The following is a 16204-nucleotide window of genomic DNA, read 5'->3' on the forward strand; positions in this document are numbered from 1 at the left end:
CGACAGCATTTGATCAACCCCAAGAAAACCGCTGGACAACAAGGCTTGGGAAGCTTCGCTGTGTGTGTTGTCACACATTGGTGCCAGTAAACCCACACTGTCCACACCTCTGCTGTCCCCCTTGCTCTGGCTCAAACTTCCCAGAGTTTAAAGGCAGGAAGAGGTACAAGGAAACAGTAGCATTTGAGCAGTGGAACAGTGCAAACAATGTAACAACCCAGCTACAGGGAATGACACAGTGTTGTCCACGCTGCCCTGGGCAGGGACGACAGGCTACAGGCTAGCACATACCACCGCTACAATGTAACACATGCAAATCCTGTAATCCATCTGCAGAGAGGAGGAGGGCCTGGCCCCAGTGCTCATCCCATACTCTGGCTCTGGGTGGTGAAATTCAGGGTGGTTTTTGTTATTGCTCTCATTTTGTACTTCTCAGTGGTTTCCAATTTTCTGTACGGACCAAAACCAAAGGATAAAAAAGGCAAAAGGTAGCATGAGAGGACACCAAACTGTACTCCAGGGGAAGCAGACAAGTGAGAATTCGCTCCCAATTTCTACAACCCCACTCACCATAGCTGAACGGGAACCCACACATTCCACTGTTGTCTAAGTAACTGGATCACGTCTGAGACCCATGTACACGTCGGCACATGGATCTCAGCTGTGCACCTGTTCTTGACCCCAGGGCTTTGAAGTTTTGTCAGCTAAGGCAAGGGTCCCGGAAAATGCTAATCCAGTCTCAGTGGTTACTGGTGCAGCTCACCTTACACACCGGTGCAGCTCACCTTACACACCTGTGCAGCTCACTTTACACACCGGTGCAGCTCACCTTAAACACCTGTGCCACAGAAAGGCCGTGTCAGAAAGGCCATGTTGAGAGCCACACTTTGGGAGATGGGCTTATTTTGTAAAAATAAAGTGTCCAAATATAAACAGCTCTTACAAATAAACAATACCCCAATGGAAAAACATAGGATATGGAAAAAAAAAGTTTACAAAACACAAATGATTCTTCAGTATATAAAAAGTTGTTCTTCTGGCCAGGCGCCAGTGGCTCACACCTGTAAACCCGGCACCCTGGGAGGCCGAGGTGGGTGGATCACCTGAGGTCAGGAGTTCAAGACCAGCCTGGCCAACATTGTGAAACCCCATCTCTGGTGGTTAAGTAATCTCAGCTGCTCGGGAGGCTGAGGCAGAAGAATCGCTTGAACCCGGGAGGTGGAGGTTGCAGTGAGCCGGGATTGGGCCACTACACTCCAGCCTGGGTGACAGAGCGAGACTCTGTCTCAAAACAAAGAAAGAAAGAAATCGCAGAGCATATGGCCTAGCCCAGATGAAATGAATCACAAAGTCTGTGCTTTCACAAGACACCCAAGTGGCTCTTGTGCACTATGCCTATGCCAGAGCTCAGCTAGGGCCTTTACTTTAGGAAAAGAATTACCAGGCCAGGCGCAGTGGCTCACTCCTGTAATCCTAGCACTTTGGGGGGCTGAGACAGGTGGATCACCTTGAGGTCAGGAGTTCGAAACCAGCCTGGCCAACATGGTGAAACCCCTTCTCTACTAAAAATACAAAAAATTAGCCAGACGTGGTGGCACATGCTTGCAATCCGAGCTACTTGGGAGATTGAGGCAGGAGAATTGCTTGAACCTGGGAGGCAGAGGTTGCAGTGAGCTGAGATCGCACCATTGTACTCCAGCCTGGGAAACAAGAGTGAAACTCCGTCTCAAATAAAAAAAAAAAATTACCATCAGATTCTCTTAGATCATTTCATTTTTAACTTTTGGGAGTCAAAGCTCCCTTTGAGAATCTCATGTGAATTATGAAAGGTCTCTACAGCAGCCAGTGTCCGAAAGGCAAGATGAACTGTTATGTGCTTAACTGAATCCTCCAAACCACAACTCCTATGTTGAAGCCCTGACCTACCTAGGACCTCAGAATATAACTATTTGGATAGGACCTTTACAGAGGTGAAACAGAGGTCACTGGGGTAGCCCTGACCCCATCTGACCAGTGTCCTTTCAGGAATAGGAAATGAGGACATAGACACAAAAGGACAACTCTGTGAGGACACAGGGAGAAGACGCCATCAGCAAGCCAAGGAGAGAGGCCTCAGAGGAAACAGCCCTGTCCTGCCAGCCCCTTGATCTTGGTTTTCCAGCCTCTACAACTGTGAGAAAATTGTTATTTAAGGCCCCTAGTCTGTGGTATCTTGTTAGGCAGTCCAAGCAGACTAGGACAACTACTATCTTCTTTCAACACTGAGAGGTGAAAACCTGTCCATCCCTCCTTCCCACAGGTTGTCTGAGAAACCCAAAGTCAAGGCCAACCTACTAGAAAGCCCCTGCCACCTGCAGAGATCCCTGTGGAGGGGCCCAGAGCAGGACACCTCAAGGCCACCTTGAGGCATTCACCCTGAATCCTGAAAACACTTCCCATCTTCTCTATTCTAGGTCCTAAATGACTTACTCATGTTGTGGCTATCTTAGCAAGAGGATGCCGTTCACAGGCCTTTCAAGATAAAGATGACGCGATCCACAGCAGTCAGGTGGAAGCAGCCATTTATTATCAGTTATAACTCGGACATGTGGGGACATGCATTTAAAAGTCATTTTCCTACTGGGAGACCATCACTGCCTATGGGAAAGGAGCCAGAAGGCGGGTAAGAAGGGAGACTGACACATACTCTTTGGTTTAATTTTGTTAAGTTTTTAAACCATGTGCATCTATTACCTACCTGATACAGAAAGACACAAAAACATATTGTAAATCACATATACATAAAAACATATGTAGTAGAACCCGTATACACAAAAACACATACAGTAGAAATGATGCAGCATTTCAGGGCTTTCTTTTTAACCTGACTGGAAGTGAGGACAGAGCAGGCATTCATTGCTTTTGATGCTACCTAGAATTTGGCTTTTTTTTTTTTGGGACAGAGTTTTGCTCGTCACCCAGGCTGGAGTGCAATGGCACGATCTCGGCTCACTGCAACCTCCGCCTCCCAGGTTCGGGAGATTCTCCTGCCTCGGCCACCCGAGTAGCTGGAACTACAGGCACGCACCACCATGCCCGGCTAATTTTGTATTTTTAGTAGAGACGGGGTTTTGCCATGTGGGCCAGGCTAGTCTCGAACTCCTGATCTCAGGTGATCCGATCCGCCTGCCTCGGCCTCCCAAAGTGCTAGGATTATAGGTGGGAGCCACTGCACCCAGCTGAATTTGGGTTTTTACTCTTCTCTTTGAAAATAAGATGAGGCTGGTAGCGGTGGGTCATGCCTATAATCCCAGCACTTTGGGAGGCTGAGGCAGGTGGATCACCTGAGATCAGGAGTTCAAGACCAGCCTGGCCAATGTGGTGAAACTCTGTCTCCAGCAAAAAATACAAAAATTAGTTGGGCATGGTGGTGTGCACCTATAGTCCCAGCTACTGGAGAGGCTGAGGTGGGAGAATTGCTTGAACCTGGAAGGCGGAGGCTGTAGTAAGCCAAGATCACACCACCGCATTCCAGCCTGGGTGACAGAATGAGACCCTTCTCCAAAAAAAAAAAAAAAAAAGATGAAATAAAAATCTTAAAGACAGGCCGCGTAGTGGCTCACACTTGTAATCCCAGCAGTTTGGGTGGCTGAGGCCAGCAGATCACCTGAGGTCAGGAGTTCAAGACTGGCCTGGCTAACATTGTGAAAACCCATCTCTACTAAAATTACAAAAAATTAGCCGGGCATGGTGGCGAGTGCCTGTAATCCCAGCTACTCGAGAAGCTGAGGCAGGAGAATCGCTTGAACCCGGGAGGTCGAGGTTGCGATGAGCGAAGACCACGCCATTGCACTCCAGCCTGGGCAACAAAAGCAAAACTCCGTCTCAAAAAAATAAAAAAAGAGGAATAGGGAAGGCAGAAGAACCTTTCTGGACTTTGCTAGGTAAGAGGGCAAGGTATGGCGATATCTCCGTTCTTGCCAGATTTACTGGCCTCCCCATCCCCATCCCCATGGATCCACCCCCCATCCACTCTTCAGATACTCAGACATATGTGCACTAAACTCACCTAGCTTAATACTATGGTACAGACCCCTCAACAGATCCCAAATCCCTACCACTCTCCAGGGCAGGCTCACAGCCTTGTTCCTGCTAATCGCAAGGACGCAGGACCGCCCTGGAAAACAGGGGCACCAACACGCAGGCGGAGGGACCAGCAGCAGGACCCGGCTCTGTCTTCCGAGCCCACTGACCGGAGTCTGCTACCTAACTGTTCACCACCCAACGTGGGACAGAACAGCACCCCTGCACCCTCCCAGAGCTGCCGTGAGGATCAGATCAGCCAACACACACACGGCACTGAAAGCGGTGTCTGGCACCGAACTGCAGCTCCGCGTCAACCACTTATCACCATGTTATGGTCACTATTGCTACAGGCATGCAAGGACAAGGTGTGCATTCAACATCTTAAGAATCCAGCGTTAGCATCTCATACCTGACACTCAGACATTGCCATGGTTTTGTACGGAAAAGAATCAGACGCTTACTGTCATCGGTTAAAGCAAAATAGCTGCCAGACTTGGAGAAGGTGGACGCCAGAATCGCACCGCTCCCCTGGTCCAAGGGCGCGTCCTCCCTGAGGAAGAGAGGAGGAAGACGGTTAAGCTTCACCTAAGGAAATAAGGCTGCATTCCTTGTTGGCTAGCGTGGTAATTTCTAACATGGGAGGAGGTAGAAACTGTTAAGGGGATCATGTAGCCAAAATACAGACATATTAAAGGGACATGGGGAAGTTCAAAACAGCTCTAATTTTATCAGCATGAAGCCTAACTAAACAGAAAATCTCCCAGCATACATGCCAGAACCCAGAGAGCTAAGCTGGAAGAACCCTCAAAGACACATGGCCCTCTTCCTCACGGGCAAGGACTAACCCAAGGCTAGAGGCAGGGATAAACTCACATTAACAATACTAGTAACAGGCCAGGTGTGGTAGCTCAGACCTATCATCTCAGCACTTTGGTGTTGCGGGAAGTCAGGGACCCCAAACGGAGGGACCGGCTGAAACCGTGGCAGAAGAACGTGGATTGTGAAGATTTCATGGACATTTATTAGTCCCCCAAATTAATACTTTTATAATTCCTTATGCCTGTCTTTACTGCAATCTCAACATAAATTGTGAAGATTTCATGGACATTTATCACTTCCCCAATCAATACCCTTGTGATTTCCTATGCCTGTCTTTACTTTAATCCCTTAATCCTGTCATCTCCTAAGACAAGGAGGGTGTATGTCGCCTCAGGACCCCGTGATGATTGCGTTAACTGCACAAATTGTAGAGCATGTGTGTTTGAACAATATGAAATCTGGGGACCTTGAAAAAAGAACAGGATAACAGCAATGTTCAGGGAACAAGAGAGATAACCTTAACTCTGACCGCTGGTGAGCCGGGTGGAACAGAGCCATATTTCTCTTCTTTCAAAAGCAAATGGGAGAAATATAGCTGAATTCTTTTTCTCAGCAAGGAACATCCCTGAGAAAGAAAATGCACCCAAGGGTGGGCCTCTAAAATGGCCCCCTTGGGTGTGGCCGTCTTCTGGTCGAGACTGTCTCTGGTTGAGACTGTAGGGATGAAATAAGCCCCAGTCTCCCATAGCACTCCCAGGCTTATAAGGACGAGGAAATTCCCGCCTAATAAATTTTGGTCAGACCGGTTACTCTCAAACCCTGTCTCCTGATAAGATGTCATCAATGACAATGGTGCCCGAAACTTATTAGCAATTTTAATTTCGCCCGGGTCCTGTGATCTCGCCCTGCCTCCATTTGCCTTGTGATATTCTATTACCTTGTGAAGTACTTGATGTCTGTGATCCACACCCTATTCGTACACTCCCTCCCCTTTTGAAAATCCCTAATTAAAAAACCTGCTGGTTTTACGGCTCTGGGGGCCTCACGGAACCTACTGACATGTGATGTCTCCCCCGGTCGCCCAGCTTTAAAATTTCTTTTGTACTCTGTCCCTTTATTTCTCAAACCGGCCAACACTTAGGGAAAATAGAAAAGAACCTACGTGAAATATCAGGGGTGAATTTTGCCCAATATCTAGCTGAATGTCCCCCGATACTTTGGGAGGACAAGGCGAGAGGATCGCTTGAGCTCAGGAGTTCAAGACCAGCCTGGGTAACATGGCGAAACCACGTCTCTACAAAAAACTACAAAAATTAGTCAGGCAGCCCTGGCGCGGTGCCTCACACCTGTAATCCCAGCACTTTGGGAGGCCGAGGCAGGTGGATCACGAGGTCAGGAGATCAAGACCATCCTGGCCAACATGGTAAAACCCCGTCTCTACTAAAAATACAAAAAAAAATTAGCCGGGCATGGTGGCATGTGCCTGTAGTCCCAGCTACTCAAGAGGCTGAGGCAGGAGAATCACTTAAACCCAGGAGGTGAAGGTTGCAGTGAGCCGAGATAGCGCCACTGCACTCCAGCCTGGCGACAGGGCAAGACTCCATTTCAACCTTGGCCGACCGCAACCTCCGCCTCCTAGGTTCAAGCGATTCTCCCGCCTCAGCCTCCCGAGCAGCTGGGACTACAGGCGCCCACCATCATACCTGGCTATTTTATTGTTAGTAGAGATGGAGTTTCATCACATTGGCAAGGCTGGCTTTGAACTTCTGACCTCAGTCAGCACCCTGCCCTCCCAAAGTGCTGAGATTATAGGCATGAGCCACCGCACCCGGCACTAACACTGCACTCTTTTTTTTATTTTTTTTTTGGAGACAGAGTCTTGCTCTATCCCCCGGCTGGAGTGCAATGCCGCAATCTCAGCTCTCTGCAACCTCCGCCTCCCAGGTTCAAGTGATTCTTGTGCCTCAACCTCCCAAGTAGATGGGATTACAGGTGCCTGCCACCATGCCCAGCTAATTTTTTGTATTTTTAGTAGAGACAGGGTTTCACCATGTTGGCCACGATGGTCTGGAACTTCTGACCTCAGGTGATCCACCCACCTCGGCCTCCCAAAGTGCTGGGATTACAGGCATAAGCCACCATGCCCAGCCAACAATGTACTCTTAATGCCTAACTTGAAAGTTACTTTTACATGTCTCTCCTGAGGTGCTACTTATCCGCACCACTGTGTGACACAAGCTAAGAATTCAGCAAGTAAGACAATTGCTTCTTAGACCCTCTGGTCCCATTATCGAACCATTAAAGCAGGCCCCGAAAAAGCTTCCCCACATCTCACCCTTTATTTTCTTGTGACTTCTTTTCTGCAGCACTGCAGTCATAGATGAAAAGGCTGTCATCATCACTAAAGAGAAATAACAGAATAATTTTAAAAGGAGTTATCATTAGAGACAAATAACAAATTTTTTTTTTTTTTTTGAGACGGAGTTTCGCTCTCGTTGTCCAGGCTCGAGTGCAATGGCGCGATCTCGGCTCACCGCAACCTCCACCTCTCAGGTTCAAACAATTCTCCTGCCTCAGCCTCCCCAGTAGCTGAGATTACAGGCATGCACCACCACTCCCGGCTAATTTTGTATTTTTTGTAGAAACGGGGTTTCTCCATGTTGGTCAGGCTGATCTCAAACTCCCAACCTCAGGTGATCCACCCACCTTAGCCTCCGAAAGTGCTCACAGGTGTGAGCCACTGAGCTTGGCCCTAATTTTTTTTTTTTTTTTTTTTTGAGTTGGAGTCTCACTCTGTCACTCAGGCTGGAGTGCAAGGGCACGATCTCAGGTCACTGCAACCTCTCCCTCCTGGGTTCAAGCAATTCTCCTGCCTCAGCCTTCCCGGTAGCTGGAATTACAGGTATCTGCCACCACGCCTGGCTAATTTTTGTAGTTTTGGTAGAGACGGGGTTTCGCCATGTTGGCCAGGCTGGTCTCAAACTCCTGACCGCAGGTGATCCGCCCGCCTCAGCCTCCCAAAGTGCTGAGATTATAGGCCGAGCCACTGCGCCCAGCCTAACAATGATTTTTAAAGGAGCACTTTGTTTAAAAAAAAAAAAAAAAAGTTGATTTTTTTCTCTGTGGAACAAAAAATATTTGCACACTCATTAAATTAAAAGTTGTATACTTGACAAGAAAACTGTCTAGATACAATATTTCAGGGAACAGTTAACAAACTTTATTTGCTTAATCTCTTATTGAAGTATGTCATACTGCATAGTTCTGTGGAAAAAAAAAGTTCAGTAAAACAAATGAGGGATAAATACTCAATAGAAATTAATATGCTATTCTTTTAGGCACCACAAAATCTATGCGACATGGTTATAAGAAATTATGGGCCGGGCGCGGTGGTTCACGCCTGTAATCCCAGCACTTTGGGAGGCCGAGACGGGCGGATCACGAAGTCAGGAGATCGAGACCAGCCTGGCTAACACAGTGAAACCCCATCTCCACTAAAAATACAAAAAATTAGCCAGGCATGGTGGCAGGCGCCTGCAGTCCCAACTACTCGGGAGGCTGAGGCAGGAGAATGGCGTGAATCCGGGAGGCGGAGCTTGCAGTGAGCCAAGATCGCGCCACTGCACTCCAGCCTGGGCGACAGAGCGAGACTCCTTCTCAAAAAAAAAAAAAAAAAAAAAAAAGAAATTACGTTCTGATACTGTTGAGTTTTCATTGGGATTCTGTATACAAATTTCAAAGAGCCATTACTATTTAGAAACATATTTCACCTACCTGAAAGTGTTCCCATGACCCCAAGCACTTACCAACTAAGAATCACCCATCTTCCATACTGAACCTAAACTCTCTTCGGTTTATCCCATCCTCACCCCCTGGCACGTATCTTGTACATATTTATAGCCTTTAAAGTGAGTGCACCAAAATACTTTCCATGTGGAACCGTGGACTTGTCTTCCAAGTCAGAAACTCCACCAGCCACTAGAATTTCCTCAAAATGCATAGACTGAAGGTAAGCAAATCATGTCTAATATATCCACAGCTCACTCTGGCAGGTATTAGACCGTGAGTCTCTAAAACAAAATCATCTGGGATATGCGACAGGTTTCTGAGTACAATTTTTGTAAGGCCTAATTTAACATCGAATTGGCTTTCTGAAACCAAAAGAACAAAGAATATACAGTATATCTGCCAGACACGTCGTCCGTTTCAAGTATGAAATCACAAATAACCTGGGAAACGAGGGGCTGAAACTGACAGCACTACTAATTGCTCCGAGAGTCCTGAGTTAGGACTATTCCATCAACAAACATTTACTAAGTTAAAAATCCCCGGCGTCGTCCTAGCACTGGCGATGCACTAAGGAAGGAGAATAAAATTACGGAAAGCAAAACCCGAGCCGTGTGAAGGGCCACTAGGGAGGTGCGCGCTGCGAGCTCCACATGCACCCTTGGGTTGGGTAAGTGTCGGAGATAACCTAGAGCCCTAAGGAGCAATTAAGGCCAGGTGAGTGGATGCAGGCCGGGAAGAGAGAACAGGCAACCCTGCAAGGAGGGGGAGCGCGCTCGGAGGTCAGTGAGCTCCCAGTGAGTAAGCCCCTCCCTTCTCACCAGGGAGACCCGAGACCCGCTTCTTCCCAATTCCCCAGAGCGTGTTCAGCCGGGCCTTGCTGACTGGTCAGCGTCACCCCACGTGCTCTGCTCACCCGGTCCCCGCCGGCGCTGCGGAGACCGGAAGTGACCCGGCGGTAACCGGGCAAGAACACCGCAGACCAGCCATCTAGGGCAATGAGCGCGCCGGGGGCCGGGGAGCGGGCGCCGAAAGCGGACCCTCCAGGCGCAGAGACGCGGCCAGACCGATACAGCGGCGGAGGGCTCGCGGGCTGGAGCGGAGTTCCCCAGAGTCACCCCAGAGTGGGTGCGACCAGGCGGTGCGGGAGAAGCGGGGTCGCCAGGACCCGACGCGCGCCCGCAGCCTGGTCTCCCTGTTCCAAGACCAAGGCCCCCTCACCTGCTTGCTGTGGAGGTGGCCAGGAATCGGCTGCCGCCCCGCACCACCAGCGTCTGTTCGCACAACTCCAGTCCCACAGAGCCCGCCATGTACCAGCCCGCCTCGCCGCCATACACATGTGCCAGCCCAGAGCCTCTTCCTGTCCGCACCGGTCGGTGACGCCAGGCGCAGACGCCGAGAGATGACGTATCCCCCACCTACCGCGCATGCTCAAGGACGAGCCTGCCTTGAGCATGCGTGGAAGGTGCTGTAACCGTCCTCCTGGTTGTGGCTGTGGCCTTTGGTGTTTCGGGCTTGGCACTTCACTCACCAAGGTGATCTGATGGAGGTCACTTCGCATGATTCCAAGTGCTTGCCTAATGTTCATCTTTCCTCTAGACGGGGTAGGGCTGGTTCTGGATCTTTTTCCGCGGTAGCTGGAGAGACGTAGGACCTGATAGCTACTAGATGCCTGGTAAATGATCCTTCAAGAAGTGAATGAGCCGGGGGCCGTGGCTCACATGAAGTCAGCAGTTCGAGACCAGCCTGACCAATATGGTGAAACCCCGTTTCTACTAAAAATACAAAAATTTGCTGGGCGTGGTGGCGTGCGACTGTAACCCCAACTACTTGGGAGGCTGAGACAGAAGAATTGCCTGAACCCGGGAGGCGGAGGTTGCAGTGAGTCGAGATCGCCCCACTGCACTCCAGCCAGGGCGACAGAGCGAGACTCTCTCTCAAAAAAAAAAAGTCCAAGATGTGGTCATGGGTGTGGGTGTCTCGGGTGGCGTCAAGTCTGAGGTCGCTTGAAGTAAGCCTACTGAATCTTTGCACTTAGACAAGCCAAAGATGCCTTAAAATCTCCGAACTGGAGTGATATTTTCAACCCAAACTATGGTTAGTTTCCAGTGTTCATCCCAAGATCCCCAAAAGCCTCTTACAATCCCAGCATCAGACACAAAATCTAGGATCTCACGGTCTGTTTTAGATTGGCTTGTCCGGTGCAGCTCCTCTTGATCCAGAGACTTACAAACTAAAAAGATGAATTTTCTCTCCCATGCATGCAACATATGATGGTGAGCCGGGACCAGATAACCACAATAAATACTTGCATGTGAAAATGAGAAGAGGAGGAGACAGAGCAATCACTGGTCCAAAGCAATTCTGAAATCCTACTGGAAGATGTTTTCAGGCCCTACAAGAATAAGAAGTCTTCCTTAACCAGGCCCGAGTTCTGCTTCCTGGGAGTATCTCCCCGGGCTGTATCTCAGCACAGCTCTTGCCTGTGCCCTCTTGGGTGACTCTCCTTTTCCAGCACCTTCTTGGCCGTTTTGAAGAATGTGCCCTTTGAGAAACTTTCTCAACCTACTTCCTGTCATTAGTAAATTGTGAGCCCACAGACCTTTTTTCACTCTAAACTGTTCTGTCCACATTTTGGCAGCTGGTGGTGCTTTGTTCACTACAAGTCCCTTAAAAACTTTGTGGGCTTCTCAAGAATCTGATTCAGGTGCTCTCCATGCCCCAGAAGCCACTCCCACTAGTCTTTTTTTTTTTTTTTTTTTTTTTTTTTTTAAGACGGAGTCTCGCTCTGTCGCCCAGGCTGGAGTGCAGTGGCGCGATCTCGGCTAACTGCAACCTCCACCTCCCAGGTTCACGCCATTCTCCTGCCTCAGCCTCCTGAGTAGCTGGGACTACAGGCGCCCGCCACCACGCCCGGCTAATTTTTTGTATTTTTTAGTGGAGACGGGGTTTCACCGTGTTAGCCAGGATGGTCTGGATCTCCTGACCTTGTGATCCACCTGCCTTGGCCTCCCAAAGTGCTGGGATTACAGGCGTGAGCCACCGCGCCTGGCCAACACTCCCACTAGTCTTGTTGAAACAAGCCTCACTAAGATTTTTAATAAATATTTGTATATTGCTGAAAGGGTATACTAGTTAACATTTATTTATTTTTTTAGACAAGAGTCTCGCGCTGTCACCCAGGCTGGAGTGCAGTGACGTGATCTCAGCTCACTGCAAGCTTGGCCTCCTGGGTTCACGCCATTCTCTTGCCTCAGCTTCCCCGAGTAGCTGGTACAGGCACCCGCCACCATGCCCAGCTAATTTTTTGTATTTTTAGTAGAGATGGGGTTTCACCATGTTAGCCAAGATGATCTCGATCTCCTGACCTCGTGATCCACCTGCCTCAGCCTCCCAAAGTGCTGATATTACAGGCATGAGCCACAGCTCCCGGCCACTAGTTAACATTTAAATCATTGAGATCACCTTGACTTCAGCATTATTCTTAAGGCCATATTTTACTAGCGCCACTCTGAATTTGATCTTTGGCCCAGGTTATGACTTACTTTGAGAACTTGTTACCACCTATTGAGTCTAATAATACTTTCCCCAGCTCCAACCCAAAGTGTGCTCTAAATTCTGCTGACCAGTTTCTTTGTTTGTTTTTTAACCACACTCTTTTTTATAAATGTCTCAACATATTCAAGCAAAAGAAACACAGGTTAATCTCAACATTATACTGAGTGATCGTTTTCAAGTCCCAGAGTTCAGTAGTTGCCTTTTTCTCTGCCCATCTTATTGAAGGGCAACAATTTTACAAATCCTTCACCATGACATAGAGTCATTCTCCATTTGTCCACCTCCCGTACTTTTTCTCACCATTGTTCCAGTGTTCACTGCCAATTTCTCCACTGCTTTTCCAGGCTTCTAGTCCAAAGCTAATGCCACATGTTACAGTAGCACCCACTGCTAGATACAAATGTCTGTAGCATGCATATCTTCCTTGCAGTCCTAGATAATATAGATCAACAAGCTCATGAAAACTATGGCTTTTTTTTTTTTTTTTTTTTGAGGCGGAGTTTCACTCTTGTTGCCCAGGCTGGAGTGCAATGGCGTGATCTCCGCTCACGAAAACCTCTGCCTTCCAGGTTCAAGCAATTCTGCATCAGCCTCCCAAGTAGCTGGAATTACAGGCATGCGCCACCGTGCCCAGCTAATTTTGTATTTTTAGTAGAGATGGGGTTTCACCATGTTGGCCAGGCTGGTCTCAAACTCCTGACCTCAATTGATTCTCCTACCTTGGCCTCCCAAAGTGCTGGGATTACAGGTGTGATCCATGAGCCATGTTAGTCAGGCTGGTCTCGAACTCCTGGCCTCAGGTGATCCACCCGCCTCGGCCTCCCAAAGTGTTGGGATTACAGGCGTGAGCCACTGCGCCCGGCCCAACTATGGCCATTTTTATAATTCATCGATTACATTAGCCTAGAGTGAGTGTGGGCTTTCTTTTTCAATTAAGAAACATGGATTGGCCGGGTGCGGTGGCTCACACCTGTAATCCCAACACTTTGGGAGGCCAAGGCAAGCAGATCATCTGAGGTCTGGAGTTCAAGACCAGCCTGGCCAACACAGTGAAACCCCATCTCTACTAAAAATACAAAAATTAGCTGGGCTTGGTGGCGTGCACCTGTAATCCCAGCTACTCAGAAGGCTGAGGCAGGAGAATCACTAGAACCCAGGAGGTGGAGGTTACAGTGAGCCGAGATCACCCACTGCACTCCAGCCTGGGCAACAAAAGTGAAACTCCATCTCAGAAAAAAGAAAAAAAAACTTATGGATTGTTGTGTTGTATTTCTAGTCCTGTCCTGAGTAAAAGGTATTAGGAACCTGAGAATCCTTCCATTAGCACAATAGAAAAATGGGCAAAAAGGCCAGGCACGGTGACTCACGCCTGTAATCCCAGCACTTTGGGAGGCCAACGTAGGAGAATCAATTGAGGTCAGGAGTTTGAGACCAGCCTGGCCAACATGGTGAAACCCCATCTCTACTAAAAATACAAAAATCAGGCCAGGCGCAGTGGCTAACGCCTGTAATCCCAGCACTTTGAGAGGCCAAGACGAGTGGATCACCTGAGGTCAAGAGTTCGAGACCAGCCTGGCCAACACAGTGAAACCCCGTCTGTACTAAAAATACAAAAATTAGCCGGGCGTGGTGGCAGGCACCTGTAGTCCCAGCTACTTGGGAGGCTGAGGCAGGACAACTGCTTGAACCTGGGAGGTGGAGGTTGCAATGAGCCGAGATCACGCCACTGCACTCCAGCCTGGGTGACAGAGCAAGACTCCGTCTCAAAAAAAAAAGAAAAATCAGCTGGGGGCCGGGCGCAGTGGCTCACACCTGTAATCCCAGCACTTTGGGAGGCCGAGGCGGGTGGATCACGAGGTCAGGAGATCGAGACCATCCTGGCTAACATGGTGAAACCCCGTCTCTACCAAAAATACAAAAAATTAGCCGGGCGAGGTGGCGGGCGCCTGTAGTCCCAGCTACTCGGGAGGCTGAGGCAGGAGAATGGTGTGAACCCCGGGGGACGGAGCCTGCAGTGAGCCAAAATCGCACCACTGCACTCCAGCCTGGGTGACAGCGACACTCCGTCTCAAAAAAAAAAAAAAAAAAAGAAAAATCAGCTGGGAGTGGTGGTGCGCGCCTGTAGTCCCAGATACTCAGGAGGCTGAGGCATGAGAATCACTTGAACCCAGGAGGTGGAGATTGCAGTGAGCCGAGATTGCGCCACTGCACTCCAACCTGGGTGACAGAGTGAGACTCTGTCTCAAAAAAAAAAGAAGAAAGAAAGAAAAATGGGCAAAAAGTTACCCTTTTTTTTTTTTTTTTTTTACAAACTGGCAAGACGACGTAAGCATCATCTTATGGTCCTTGAGTTTAAAAAAAAAATTGTATAAAAACAAAAATAGACAAAGACCTATTAATTTCATGGTGGTCGTAGTGGGCTGAAAGGTGACCCTCTAAAATGTATGCCCACGCCTGGAAACTGGGGATGTGACCTTTTTTGGGGAAAGGGTCTTTTCTAATGTAATTAAGGATCGCAAAATGAGAGCATCCTGGATTTGGGTGGACCCTAAATCGAATGTCATGTGTACTGAGAAGAGAAGGGAGAAGACAGAGGAGAATGGCAGATGAAGACAGAAACAGAGATTGAAGTTATGTGGCCATAATTCAAGGATTGCTGGCAACACCAACAGCCAAGAGAAAGATGAGGAAGAATTCTCCCCTAGACCTTTCAGAAGGAGCGTGGCCCAGCCAACACCCTGACTTCAGACTTCTGGCCTCCAGAACTGTGAGAATAAATTCTTACTGTTGTAATCCACCTGATATGTGGTAATGTGTATATTTCAGTGGGTTTTAGTATATACACAGAATTGTGCATCCATCACCGCAATTTTAGAACATTTTCATCACCCACAAAATAAATCTTAAACCCAGTAGCAGTCACTCCCCCTTTCACCCTCCCCACAAACCCCTGGTAACCATTAATCTACTTTCTGTTTTATGGATTTTGCTAGTCTGGACATTTCATATAATCTGGCTTCTATCACTGAATATTATGTTTCCAAGGTTCATGGATATTGTAGCATGTGTCAGTACTTCACTGCTTTTTATGGCCGAATAATATTCCACTGAATGCATATATCACATATATCACATTTTGTTTATCCGCTCATTGGTTGATAGGCAGTTTGGGATTTCCCACCTTTTGGCTATAATGAATAATGGTGTTGTGAACATTCCACTGGGAATGGAATTGTTGAGTCATATGGTAACATTTAAACTTTTCAGGAACTGGCCAGGTGTGGTGGATTGAACCTGGGAGGTGGAGGTTGCAATGAGCTGAGATTGCACCACTGCACTCCAGCCTGGGTGATGGATCACACCTGTAATCCCAGCACTTTGGGAGGCCGAGGTGGGTGGATCACAAGGTCAGGAGTTCGAAATCAGCCTGACCAACATTGTGAAACCCCATTTCTACTAAAAATACAAAAATTAGCTGGTCGTGGTGTTGCGTACCTGTAATCCCAGCTACTCAGGAGACTGAGGCAGGAGAATCGCTTGAACCCGGGAGGCAGAGGTTGCAGTGAGCCGAGATCATGCCACTGCACTCCAGCCTGGGCAACGGAGCCAGACTCCACCTCAAAAAAAAAAAAAAAATCCTTTTCAGGGACTGCCAAGCTGATTTACAAAGTGGCTATGGCACTTTATAGTCCCACCAGCACTACATTGTGGTTCCAGTTTCTCCATATCCTCACCATCACTTGTTATTATGTCTTTTTTGTTTGTTTGTTTCAGAGTCTCACTGTGTCCCCCAGGCTGAAGTGCAATGGCACAATCCAGCTCACTGCAACCTCCCTCTCCCAGCTTCAAGTGATTCTCCTGCCTTAGCCTCCCAAGCAGCTGGGATTATAGGCACATGCCACCACACCCAGCTAATTTTTGTATTTTTGATAGAGATGGGGTTTCACCATGTTGGCCAGGCTGGTCTCGAATGCCT

At 48.4% G+C, this 16204-nt stretch overlaps 1 protein-coding gene across 5 annotated transcripts in view; it reads right to left on the reverse strand.

Annotated features, from left to right (window-relative positions):
* The window catches only part of WDR4 (WD repeat domain 4), a 65816-nt gene extending 55748 nt beyond the window's left edge, over positions 1 to 10068 (reverse strand). For 2 of the 5 annotated variants that reach the window (XR_010125259.1, XM_054468409.2), the window contains exons 1-3: positions 9892 to 10048; positions 7220 to 7285; positions 4475 to 4615 (exon numbers count right to left, since the gene is read on the reverse strand). Coding sequence is in view for 3 of the 5 variants with exons in the window: in XM_054468409.2 (XP_054324384.1) it covers positions 4475 to 4615; positions 7220 to 7285; positions 9892 to 9980 (296 nt within the window). In the remaining 2 variants the exon portion in view is untranslated. Of the gene's footprint in view, positions 1 to 4474; positions 4616 to 7219; positions 7286 to 9891 lie in introns of those variants that run through there. The other 3 variants (XM_054468407.2, XM_054468408.2, XM_054468411.2) reach the window with 2 other exon arrangements.
* Positions 10069 to 16204: the final 6136 nt, after the last annotated feature.

Source organism: Pongo pygmaeus, chromosome 22 (genome assembly GCF_028885625.2).
Source record: "Pongo pygmaeus isolate AG05252 chromosome 22, NHGRI_mPonPyg2-v2.0_pri, whole genome shotgun sequence".
Taxonomy (NCBI): domain Eukaryota; kingdom Metazoa; phylum Chordata; class Mammalia; order Primates; family Hominidae; genus Pongo; species Pongo pygmaeus.